The sequence below is a fragment of the Budorcas taxicolor genome, chromosome 24 (genome assembly GCF_023091745.1).
Source record: "Budorcas taxicolor isolate Tak-1 chromosome 24, Takin1.1, whole genome shotgun sequence".
NCBI classification, from domain to species: Eukaryota; Metazoa; Chordata; class Mammalia; order Artiodactyla; family Bovidae; genus Budorcas; species Budorcas taxicolor.
Window position 1 is genome coordinate 33,155,442 of NC_068933.1, and position 13,078 is coordinate 33,168,519.

Sequence of the window (13,078 nt, forward strand, 5' to 3'; positions counted from 1 at the left end):
CTGTTCCACGCATCTTAGTTCCCCAACCGGGGATTGAACCCAGGCCCAGGGCAGTGAAAGCACCAGAGGCCTAACCACTGGATTACCAAGGAAGCCCCCAGTCCCACCTGTTTGAATGTCTAGCCCAGCTTGGTCACGTGGTTCCATCCCTGCCTTGTGAGCACTCAGAAGCATGACATGGATGGTTTGTTCCTAGACACGGACAGCCCCCTGCTTCCATCCTGACTCAGGTGCCCACCCCCTTCATAGATGTAACCCCGTAGAGCGATATACTTGACTGTGTCCTATTGTAGCATTGACCCTCCACCTCAAAACCTCTCTTCTTGGGCTTGTGGCCTTATTAGGGTTTTCTAAGAGTCGTCCCAGGAGTGAAGAGAAATTGAGTGATTGAAGACAGCTCTAGAATTAATTCAGAGGCTACGCAGCATGGTTGAGCCGTGACCCACCTGTACCCTCGACCCAGCTCCACGCCTCTCCTCTCTCCTGCTCCCTCGCTCTTGGTTCCAACCTTTCTGAGCTGTGGTCTCGTCACCTGTGAGATGCGGGTAAGGAACACCTCGTAGGGGTGTTGTGAGTGTGACATAAAGTGCTGAGACTCGCAGCACAGTGTTAACTCTGAAGAATTTTGTCAGGAGGGAGATCCTTCAAAACCAGCCCTTAATAATAATAAATCCCACCCTTCTGTCTTGGGAAGAGAAGGCGGGGTGGGGCTGGGTAGGCTTGGAACAAGAGTCCTATGTTGAGATGAAGACAGAGGAGAAAGGGTAGAAGGGGATTAGGTTTGAGAATGAAGAGATTTTTGTGCTTAAGAAGGATTCTGGGCCTCGAAATGGGAAGATTGGCTTAATATTAGTCATTTGTTTATACATCTGAAACACTGGGGGAAATTTTAGTGCTTATCTAAGGTTTATTGCCTGAAAATCGTTACACAATGAACAGTCTGTGGATAAGTCATTCTGAAAGTGAAGCCAAGGTTCTGGTCCCAGTGTTGTCTAGAAACTGGTTTCTCTAATAAGATATAGCCAGCATCTTTCCATGTCATTAACTACTTCAAACACAGTTTTTAATGTTGCACCACAATATGTTGTTTTGCTTTAATCATTGGCCTGGAATCAGACAGCTAGTAGCGATAAAGGTAAACAGTGCCGTGGGGAGACTTTTCCTCTGTTCTTTTTCCTGGGGTATCGGGCACGGTTATCACTGCTCGACATTTCACAGCGTCTGCCTGGTTTCCCTTGTGAAGTTCCTCAGCCTTGGGTAATTGTGAATCAAGCTGCTTTTTCCATCACTTGGAGACAGAACCTTCATCTTGCTACTAGATAAGACTATATTTCTCTTCTGCCCATGGTCAACCTGTAGGTTATTAGCATACGTAAATATGTGAGTAAATGTAAATAGCACTTGTAGTTGAGAGGGGTTTTCTTTTTGACAGCAAATATGTGGTGTCCTTTCAAACACCAGTTCCCTGAGGGCTGGACCCACTGACTGGGTGTCCTTCAGTCCAGTCCTGGTCTGGCAGTAATGCCGAGTTAGCATCGAGGCTGCCCTTGCCTGAGCTGGCAGGCGCATCCCAGGTCCCCAGGCTGCCCACATTTCCCTTCTACTTGGCTGCAGCTCTGAGGGGGCTCCCACAAGCCCCTCTCAGCTCCTATAATTCACTACAGGGCCTCAAACAAAATTCAGGAAGGTACGCTTACTGGTTCACTGTAAAGGGTGCGGCTGGAAACAGGCGAGTGGCAGAGATGCAGGTCCAGGTGGGGACAGGCACCTCGCCAGCGCCGCTGTGGGTTCACCAGCCTGGGGGCCCTGTGACTCCCACTGTCAGAGGCTTCTTATAACCTGACCAGTCACCAGCTCCCGAGCGTTCCCACCTTCTCATCACGAGTTTGGTCTTTCCAGTGACCAGCCCCATCTGGACACCCTCTGGGGCCTCCATCCTGAGACACCTCATTAAACTCAGGTGTGATCAAAAGGGGCTTGTTATCAGCTGCATGACACTCCAGTCATCCAGGAAAGTTCCAAGGGTTTTAGGAGCTCTGTGCCAGGAACCTTGGACAAAGGCCATTCTTATTATACTACATCTTCTAGTATGAAGATACGTATAGAAAAATGTTCATCACAGCAGTGATTAGAACGACAAAGGAGTTTGGAGACCCTCAAAAATTGCCTGACATGGAACTTCCCTGGTGGTCCAGTGGTTAAGACTCTGTTCCCCATTCAAGGGGCCTAGGTTCAGTCCTTGGTCAGGGAACTAGATCCCACATCTAAGAGGTCACATGCCTCAACTGAGACCCAGCACAGCCAAATAAATAATAAGTAAATGAATAAATGTTAAAAAAAAAAAAAAAGCAAAATTACCTGCCATGTAGTGTGACTTCAGTGTTACTGTCGTTAGTTGAACAAATGAGTGTGTATTTTAGGATAGAGGGTGGGGGAGGGGCGGGGAGAAATGCCAGGCGATGCCAAGTGTGAAGGAGGAACAGGAGAGAGGAAGTGAGGGCAGGCCCCTCTCCCGCTCTGAGAGCCTTTGCAGACAACTGCACTGGACGCATCTGTTTCCTTGGGCCTGCCTTCCATCTGTCTGTCCGTCCGGCGCTCCCGCATCCTCCACCGTCGCACAGCTGGCTCACCTCTGGCTCCATCCCGCAGCCTGTGCTGTTCCATTTCTGCCTGAAACCGCCTGCCGTTTGCTTGCCAGTTTTACACTTGCTGATATAGCCAGACTGTGATTATCCTTCCCGCTTCAGTTCTTGGAGAAATGTTTTGTCTGGTTGCATCGTGCACCAACACTGTGTTTAAGTTGCTTCTCGTCCTTCTGTGACAGGCTGTGTCTGGAGGTCGTTTTCTGAAACCAGGTTTGAAAAGCCATCAAGCGCATCCAGGCACTGGCGGGGGTGGGATCATAGGGATCCGGGCTTCTGTTCCTCAGCGTTGTGCTGGGGGTGGGAGGCAGAGGGTGCTTGGAAAGAGAGGGAACTTGTCTTGAACTCTCCGGAAATATGTATTATTGTATGTGGCTGTGGAAAATTATCTTAAGTCCTATTAATTGTAGACACCAAGTAGAAAATAACAGATAAATAAGAGAGAAAAAATTATAAAAATAAGCCATTGTCCCAATTGAAGGGATGAACTATTTAAAAATACACATCCTTCCAAAGTTTTTTCTAGATATTCTTATTTTTTTAATCTTATGAAAAGTGTAGGATGTAATAATAAAAGAGAATAATGAATCTGCATGTATTTATCACCCCATTACAACAGTCAACATTTTACCATGCTTGCTCCTTTTTTTGAAGGATTTATGAGACATTTTCTCTAAATATTTAAGTGTGTATCTCTAGACATAAAGATGTTTTTCCTGTTAACCATAAGACTGTTATCATATCAGTGAAGTTAACCTAATTAATATCATCTAACCCGGGCTGCTGTCTCTAGGGTTGCACAGAGTCGGACATGACTGAAGTGACTTAGCAGCAGCAGCAGCAACCCAGGCCATGTTCAATCAGGCTTCCCCAGTTCTCCTTAGAATGTCTTTTAACATTGGATCCAAACTAAGTCACATATTGCATTTGATAGAATTAACATCTTTTTGGTCTTTGTTAGTATATTAACCTGTTTCTTCCATTCCCACACCATCTCTGTGTGTTCCCCTTAACTTCCCTTGTGATTACATGAGTCTTATTTGTAAACTCCCCCGTCCCTGAGCAAACCCAGTAATCCATGCCTGACTCCCTCCTCCTCTTCTTCTCCACCATGTTGCCTTGCTGGGTATCAGTCCTGCTGGAGGCAGTCTTATCTCCTGATGTCCACCCACGACCCCAGCGTCCCCTGCTCGTCTGGTGTGCACACCTGTCTTCCTGGGGCCTCAGACACTGGGCTGCTGCAGGGCCAGTCCAGGCCCTGGGTCCCTGCTGGCTGGCAGTGTGGCGGCCCCTTGAGGGCAGGCTCCTTGGGTTCTGGCAGTTAGTGGAGGTGAGTGGCTCCTTTAAGCAGAACGTGGAGAAATCTCTGTGGACTTAGGTCAGGTTTTGGCTGCCTCCTGCCCTTACTCTGCCCTCCAATTCCAAACCACCCTCCAGAGAAGGAAAGTATTCACCCAGGTCTGTTCCTTGGAGGCCTGGCTTCCCATGGGGTGGTCTGTCCCAGCGCCCCTTCCTTCCACACCAGTGCCCCGGGACCACTTCCACCAGCTTTCACCACACGTTCGGTGCCCCTTCGGGCCTGGCCACACACCCCCCAACCCCTCATCATTCCCATCTTAATGTCAACATATGCAGAGCCAGTGAATCGGTCCTGTTTACACAGACTATTGAAATGTGTGTTTTGGTGAGTGTTCCCTCTCAGAGGTTCATTCCACACTTAAAACTGCTTAAAACAGCACTCGAAGCATTCCCTTGGAATGTTCTGGGAGGTGGTGAGCTTTGTTCTTTGATGTTAGGATATTTTCCCCAGCAGGTAAGGGTCCTTTAAACCTCGATGTGGTGATTGCAGGGTGAATGGTGGGTGGGGAGGCAGTTGAAGTTGTAACTCTCAAGTAAAGAGAGGAGCCCTTCGAGGTGCCCTAAACATGCTGCTGAAATACAGGCTTCTGCTCCATGGCTTCTGAGGCTAGGCTTTGGAGAAGGCTGTGGATTTTCTTCCCTGGAGAAGGCTCTGATGTAATCTTTCACTGAGTTTCTGGGGCTTCATGGACCCTCTGAACATTTATCTGAGACCCTTTCTTCCTGAATTATTGTACATTCATTCGTTTTCATGTACTCAGAGATTTTGTTTTAGCCTCAGAGTCAAACCTTGCATCCTAGACTCGGATGTGAGATGCTGGTTAAATTTTGAGGTTAAGAGGCCGGAATGTGTGTTGACACAGGAGGCCTGTTCAAATTTTGGTGGATTTATCACTTTACATGTTCAGTATTTGTTTCTTTTGATTTTTGGCCCCACTGCAAAGCATGTTGAATCTTCATTTCCTAACCAGGGGTGGAACCCGGGCCCCCTGCAGTGGAAGCGCAGAGTCTTCACCAGTAGACCACCAGGAGAGTCCCACATGTCCAGTACATAAAAACCCATAAAAGAGAGGACTTCCCTGGTAGTCCAGTGATTAAGATGTCACCTTCCAATGCTGGGGGTGCAGGTTCCATTCCTGGTCAGGGAACTAAGATCTGACATGCCTCAGGACCAAAAGTACTAAAACAGAAGCAATCCTATAACAAATTCAATACTTTAAAAATGGTCCACACACAAAAAAGAAAAAGCCGTAAAAGAGACCTCTTATAGCTGAAGCAGAAGTAGTGATGGGCAGATCCAAAAGGAGCTTGCTGACAGCGTTTCACCCAAAAGTTAAAATCTGAGGTGGAAGAGTCAAGCATATTTGAGAAAAATGCCGAAGCTGCAGTGTTAATATACAATGTTTTCTGAGTGGTTGCGGTTCACCTCCTATTAAATGAGGTTATCCATGTGGAAGCAGCCAGCTGAGCAGGTTCTCAGTATCTGCTAGCTGAATACATTTCTGAGTTTCGAAAATATCTTCTGTGCATGGCATTTTCCCCTCTTCTAAGGGGAAACCTTCTCAAGGTTTTTCATGCACTTGTATTTGAGCCCAGTGTGTTTCCAACATGCCGCAACTACTGCTTAGTCTCTTCAGTCGTGTCCAGCTCTCTGCAGTCCTATGGATTGCAGCCCGCAAGGCTGGGATTTTCCAGGCAAAAATACTGGATGGGTTGCCATGCCCTCTTCTAGGGGATCTTCCCAACCCAGGGACCGAACCTGTGTCTGCTGCAGTACAGGCAGATCTTTACCACTGAGCCACAAGGGAAGCCCATGTTTTCATCGTACCAGAGTGCAAAGCAGAAAGTCAAGCTGTTACCTCAGCCTTTTGAATTTTGGCGTTCTGTGCCTTTTCTTTTAAAAGTATTATAAAGGCGGAGTGGGGGCCGGGGAAGGGAAGATCCCTTTTTACAAGAGACTAGCCTACATCCTGAATAAGCATAAAAGGCATCTGTGTTAGAGCACCCATGGGTGCATCACACGTTTAGATCTAGAGGAGGGTGCTTGTTGAAAGGAAGAGTTTGATTAACAGCAACAGACGTGGCAGAAGTGGAAATGTCGGTCTATTTTTGGATTTCCTCAGTGTTTGCTTTGAAATCATCCACTGATCTCATCTCTCTCTGTTCACCATGCCGCCAGGCAGTGCCGTGCTTGTCAGTCATCCAAACGCATGAGACTCATTCCAGGGATAGAGCTTATCAGCGCCCCTGGGAGGAAGGTTCTGAAGGAGAGCAGAATTTGCGTAAAAATGGAAGGATGAATAGAGGTTAGTTACATAACGGGCTCTGAGATGAAAGCCAGGACTGAAGACCGAGGTTAGAACTCATGCTAACCAGTGGGAGACCTACCCGGAGCCTGAGGACACTGGCTGTTTTACTTCTTCCAGTTACTAGTGGTGCGGTGCTTGCCCTTTAGGTCCTGTTTTAGGGCAGCCCCAGGTAGGGGGTGTCAGCTGGCACCGGGACGCTTAAATGCAAATAAAACGTCACTCAGACGTATCACTTCAAGTTAGGTGAGAAGCTTGGGTTTAGCTTTTACATTTTCACAAACTCCCCACCCTGGCTTAAATCATTGAGCTGCCCTCCCCCTACCCCCCACCACCCCCACCTCCTGCCCCGTGGTGCTCTGTCCTGGTGACTGATGATGCTAGACCAGGCTGGGGCCTGCAGGGAGTGCACTTAGGATGGGCAGGTTTGCCCACTTGGTACCTGCCTAGAGCTGGACAAGAAATGCTGGGGTGGGGGTCTTCTGCTCAGACTGGGGGAGTGAATTCAGATGAGGGGTCTTGTCTGCCTTCCCCTCCCCCTTGCCAGGTGGCATGCTCTAGGATGCAGCGGCCCTCCAGGTGTCCCCAGGTTGCGAAGGCATATCCGTCCTCATCCCTCATCCCTCATGGCCGGTGGACATGGGGAAGGGTGGGGTCTGGAGGAGTAGAGGCAAGTGGAGGCGGGTGGGAAGTGGGAAGGCCCTGCCTTTGCTAATAGGGGAGACTAGGACAGAAGTAGAAAGCTAGGAGAGACTCAGAAGGTCTTTCCTCCATCTTTGGGAGGTGTGGGATTGATGGTGAAGGAATCAGGAAATGAAGACCAAATGTTGCCAGAAGGGACAGGGCCGCTGGGCTGGAGACACTGTCCTCTCCTGTCTCAGCCTCACCCTTCCCCTCAACTGATCTCCAGCCTGTGGGGGAAGAACACAGAGGACAGGGCTCCCATGAGAGAGACCAGCCATAAACATTTACAATGTCTCAATGGCAAGGGGAGATTGGGAGAGAAGTTGTGGAACAAAAGACAGTGTTTCTTTCATTGTCCTCAGCTCCCAATGTCATATGGAAAAGCGGAGCCTCTGTGTTCCTACCTCCCGGGTTAAATCATTGTCCAGATTTTCTCAGACTTGGTCCCATCGTCCCCTCATCTTCTTTTTCTTCTGTTTTATTACTTCAGTTATTTTTAAAACAAATTCCAGATAGCATGTCACAGATGTTTCAGTAAGCATCTTAAAGATGTGTGGACATGTTCTTATGTAGCTGACATTGTATTGTTATTAATAAAGATAACAGATGTCATTATTAATAGCGTTACTTTTAATTGACAAAAGATACACTTCAAGTTTTTGTTTAATCTTTTTTAGGTTTACCTTCTTTTGAGAGAAAAAGATAATCAGCTTCTATCTAAAAATTTAGAATAAAATATGCTAAGGCTCAAAGATGAAAGTGTGTAGAAGGGAGACACCTTTCAGTTTTGTAGCATCCAGTGTGACTTTGAAGGTAATGACATGAATGTCATCACTTCAGTTATGTCCCGTACTCATCGCAGTTTAGATTTCTCTGTGCTCACTTACTCACTTCCTACTCAGCTTCTGCTTCAGGGTCCCAGACAGCTCTCAGTGTCCAGGGGCCGACCTTGAGCCCCATTCCAACAGCCCCAAGCGCCTTGGCTGGTACCCCCAAGTCTCACTGAGTAGTAGCACCATCCTGTTTCACGAGCAGGAAACGTACATGCCACCTCTGATGCCTCCTCCTCCTTCAGCTCTGCATCCAGCGCCTCACAAGCCTTCTCCGTCTCACCTCATTTTCTCAGTTGCTGTGCACGGCTCTTCCCTTCCATTAGCACCGCCCTAATCAAAGCCCCAGAATAACACACTAGCGGTTCTGTTTGTTCCTTTTTTGAACTCCTTCCATCCCTTCCCTGGATTTCAGCTAGAGACGTTGAGAACATAAATCTGATTTATAAGTAAATCTGCTTAAACACTCTCTGTGGCTCATGTAAAATAAGTAGTCCCTTTCTGTACTTTGTGATAATAAAGACTTTATTTTTTTCAACCGACTGATGCTAGGGTATGAGCAGGCGTGCCCAAACCCAGCCTGGCTTCTAACCAAGACTGTCACATGTAGATTTTTGAAGCCCCGGGTTTTTGATGGCATGTTTTCACTGTTACTTGTCTACCTACCTCCCATCAGCACAGAGAAACAATCAGTAACACCCTCATCACAGCTCAAATATGTAGAAAGAGATTAGAGAATCTATATGCACGCAAGTTAAATTGTCAGTACACTTTAAAATGTTTTTGTTAAAATTCTGTGTGTAAGGCAGTTGAGTTTTGAAATTTTTTATTTTGCAAGATTTCAAGCGTATACAATAGAGGAAATAGTACAATGAAAACTCCAGTTTACCCAGCCCTGGATTCAACAGTTACCAAGATTTTGCCACACTGGCTTTGTCTTTTAAAAGAAAATCCTTTTGAAGTATGTTCAATCCGAGATACCACACATTGAGAGTTTTATTAAAAATTCCAGCATTGGGGACTTTCCTGATGGTCCAGTGACAAAGACTCTGCACTCTCAATGAGGGGTCCCAGGTTCAATCCCTGGTCAAGGAACTAGATCCCACATGCTGCAACTAAGACCTGATTCAGCCAATAAAAGTAAATTTTTTTTAAATTCCAGCATTCAGTTCAGTTCAGTTCAGTCACTCAGTCGTGTCCGACTCTTTGCAACCCCATGAACTGCAGCACGCCAGGCCTCCCTATCTATCACCAACTCCCGGAGCATGCTCAAACTCATGTCCATTGAGTCGGAGATGCCATCCAACCATCTCATCCTCTGTCATCCCCTTCTCCTCCTGCCCCCAATCCCTCCCAGCATCAGAGTCTTTTCCAATGAGTCAACTCTTCCCATGAGGTGGCCAGAGTACTGGAGTTTCAGCTTTAGCATCATTCCTTCAAAGAACACCCAGGATGATCTCCTTTAGAATGAACTGGTTGGATCTCCTTGCAGTCCAAGGGACTCTCAAGAGTCTTCTCCAACACCACAGTTCAAAAGCATCAATTCTTCGGTGCTCAGCTTTCTTCACAGTCCAACTCTCACATCCATACATGACTACTGGAAAAACCATAGCCTTGACGAGCATTAATAACAGTTAAATATATCTTTAAGAAAAAAACAAAACAAAAAAAGAACAAGATATATTGAACATTAGTAGAATATCTGAAGTATCTGTGCAGAAAAGTTTGTAAATGCACTGCCCAGTTCCAACCATAAAGGAATCATGTAAAAAGATGTGTGAGTGCTTTCAAAACCTCTCCCAGTGATACTCAGCTCTTTGATCCTGGATTACAATTAGGAAGTATGACAAGATGGTCATTTCTGAGTTTTTGTTAAATCATGAGATACTATGATAATAACCAGTTTACTCGGTTTTTGCTGCTACTCTGTTGTCACTTCAGATACCTAAGTCAGGAAAGCACTATTTTAATTTGTGCTTTTAAGAAATACCCTCATTTACACAACTTCTTGGTAGCAGTGTTTCTCCTTCAGTTCACTTCAGTCGCTCAGTCATGTCCGACTCTTTGTGACCCCATGAACTGCAGCATGCCAGGCCTCCCTGTCCATCACCAACTCCCGGAGTTTACCCAAACTCATGTCCATCGAGTCACTGATGCCATCCAGCCATCTCATCCCCTGTTGTCTCCTTCTCCTGCCCCCAGTCCCTCCCAGCATCAGGGTCTTTTCCAATGAGACAGCTCTTCGCATGAGGTGGCCAAAGTATTGGGATTTCAGCTTCAGCATCAGTCCTTCCAGTGAACACCCAGGACTGATCTCCTTTAGGATGGACTGACCCCAATTAAAAAGGATCTTTCATTTTCACCAATGATTTGAGAGAATTCCTGGCCAGCTGAGAGACAAAGCTTCTAAAGACGTAAAACTTTTTTATGATTTGTGTCTTAGTAAAATAAGGACTGTTTGTTCCTGAAACCACTTTGCTATCTCTGCTTTTTCTAATTAGCTTTTTTATTTGCTTCTTTTGGTTTTTACATGTACAGAGAAGTTATTCTCAGCAGACCATGATGAGTGTTTCATTTAATTTTAAAACAGTCCAGTTATTTAAATTCTATCCTGGGGAAGAAGGAATTCTTATTTTTAACATCCAGAGATTAAAATCCATTTGCTGCATAAAATCCAGACCCTGAACCTCTCAGGCAGTGCCTGGGAACCATGTCCATGCCAGATGAGATCCCTGTCTGTGAGCTGTCAGGGTCCAAAGCTTCTTCCAAACCAGTTGTTTTAACCTGTGGAATTTCAGCATAATTTTAATATGCTTTGCAGAGGACCCATGATCTACTTCACCTTTTCTCAAATAGCTCTGTTTGGTATAATTACTATTTGTATAACTTTTTTTTTTGGCCGAAGTGCGTAGCATGGGCTATCTTTAGTTCCAGGGACTGAACCATGTGCCCTGCAGTGGAAGTGTGCAGTCTTAGCCACCAAACACCAAGGAAGTCCTAGTAGATTATCATGACTTGGGTAATACACAGGCACCCTTTAGAGCGTAGCACCACGTCTCCCCTTTCAGGCCTCACCACCATCGATACAGAACCTTAGGGATGCTGGTAAAAGCAAAATGGGGAGAGCCTGCCATCTGTCTGCGTGGCTTCGGCTAGTAGAGAAGATTCACTAATGCCGAAAAGGTCATCTGTTAACCGACGGCTTTTGTGTTTTGTTTCAGACTCACAAGAAGAGGACGAAGAGCTGGTGGCTGAAGTGGTTGGAAGCTGTTCATCTGTGGCCGCTTCTCGACCCTCAGGGCAGGAGGCAGAGTCGCCCGCCGGCGGGCCTCGCCCAGTCAAGGATTTCAGAGAAGAGCCTGAACATGACGCGAGCAAGATCTCCGTCGTGAGGCCGTTTTCCATAGAATCCAGGAACTGCGGGGACGTCCCCGGGGCGCCTGGCACAGCCTTGCTCCTCGGCCCAGCCGCGGGCGTGCAAGACAGCAAAGCCATGACCGCCGGCGCCACCCTGGAAGCTGACCCCGGGGCGGGCAGTCCACGTCCAGAGCCCGGGGCTGGCCGGAGCCGCCTGCGGAAGCCGCGGCCCGTGCCCCTGCGGAAGAAGGCGCTGGGCGGCGAGCTCTCGGAAGCGGCCCCTGCCCTGGAGGGTGTGCGTCCCGACGGGGAGGATGGGAAGGCCGGGAGCCAGAAATGTGCCCCTGAGATGATGGAAACGCCAGGCGGAGATGCCCACGACTCGGGGGCCGAGCGGCCGGAGGATGCGAGGAGCCCCCTGCTGCAACGCGAGTTCGATTTCGTCGAAGACGCGGAGACCGTGGAGTCCAGGAGAGCCCTCCCGAGGAAGCCCGGCCGGAAACCGGGCAGCAGAGTCATGCCGCAGGTTCATGGAGCCAAGGCGCCACCAGAGCCGGGCCCCGGGGCGAGCCCCACCCTGCGGCCCTGCGGCAGCCCCCTGGCGCGGCAGGACTCGCCCCCGCTCTCCGCCCAGGGCTCCTACTGCTTTGACCCGGACCACTTTGACGAGTCCGCAGATCCCTTTAAACCCAGTATGACTTTCACCAGCGGTGACTTTGGTTCTCCCGCCGGTAATCAAGTTAATGAAATCTTAGAATCACCCAAGAAGGCCAAGTCGCGTTTAATAACGTGAGTGGGGCCGGGCGTGGGCGTTGTGTTCTGTGTCCTCTCTGAGAGTCTGGCCACTGCTTTTGGTTTGGGGGGAGGCCCCCCGGGGCAGACACACAGCTTGTAGCCTCTGACGCAGCCTTCACTGTTGTGCCTGACTCTGCTGTGGAATCAGAGATGCCAGAGGTCTCCTTTATAGATGTCTGCCTTGCTTCTGAATCCTCAGCTTATTCAGCTGAGTTCTTTACCCCCTAACCTTCGATATGTTTTTTCCTGCTTTTAAAAAGGAAAAAAAAAAAAAAAAAGAATATCATGAGCTAGGCAGGAAGAGATCTGATGGTTTTCAGAAATCCTGTCTGAGCTGTGGGGTGTCATAGACAGAACTCAGGGATCAGTGCCAGCCACCGTCTGCAGATTCTCTGGATGGAACAAAGCTCCCAGGGCTGCAGGGTGCCCGTGTAGTGTCAGTAACCTGGGGGAAGGGGCATATAGAAGTCTTTTCACTTGAACGGAAAGCTGTGATTCCTATTGAAAACAAACCTACCACTCAGAGCTACTGTGAATTCTTACATCTCCTGGTCAGACTTCTGGCTCTTATCAGTAAGGAAGTGAGTTTCCAAAAAGAATCAAGAATCTTTTAACCAGTTGCCTGAATCTGACTCACCTCTTTAACAGCCTCAGAATATGAAAGGTCATCTGTTCTTACTCTGTTCTTTGATTGTTAAGTGCTTGCTGAGCCAGACAGGCAGTTAAACAGTTGCCAAAAAATATTGATCAGCTGTCCTCAGGATGCTCTTCTGTGGCTCAGGTTAGTTACCTGTATCTAGTTACCTGTGGCCTGGGGGATGCGATGGCCAGGTCTTTGCCTAGGTGCTTTCTAATATGGGGTCCTCTAAATATCAGTGACCCTATCTCTCAGGGTTGATAAGGGCTCATTGGGAGCCTCTCTTTTAGTCGCTTATTGAAGGTGTGTAGCCCGTGCATTCATGTGGCATAAAACTAAATCCAAAGGGAGGAAAGTTTATCCTACATCTTGTTTTCGGTAGCAAGAAGTACCCTCTCCCAGCCATACTTCCCTCACTTGCTAGCATTTTCCTCCCATTCTGTTTTTTTTTTTACTTTATTTTACTTT

General features: G+C 47.7%; 1 protein-coding gene across 4 annotated transcripts in view; it reads left to right on the top strand.

Moving 5' to 3' along the window:
• TACC1 (transforming acidic coiled-coil containing protein 1) overlaps positions 1-13,078 on the top strand; it is a 110,702-nt gene that overhangs the window by 67,508 nt on the left and 30,116 nt on the right. For all 4 annotated transcript variants that reach the window (XM_052661307.1, XM_052661304.1, XM_052661305.1 and 1 more), the window contains exon 3: positions 11,043-11,967. In XM_052661307.1, the coding sequence (XP_052517267.1) occupies positions 11,315-11,967 (653 nt within the window). In that variant the 5' untranslated portion in view covers positions 11,043-11,314. The remainder of the gene's footprint in view (positions 1-11,042; positions 11,968-13,078) is intronic.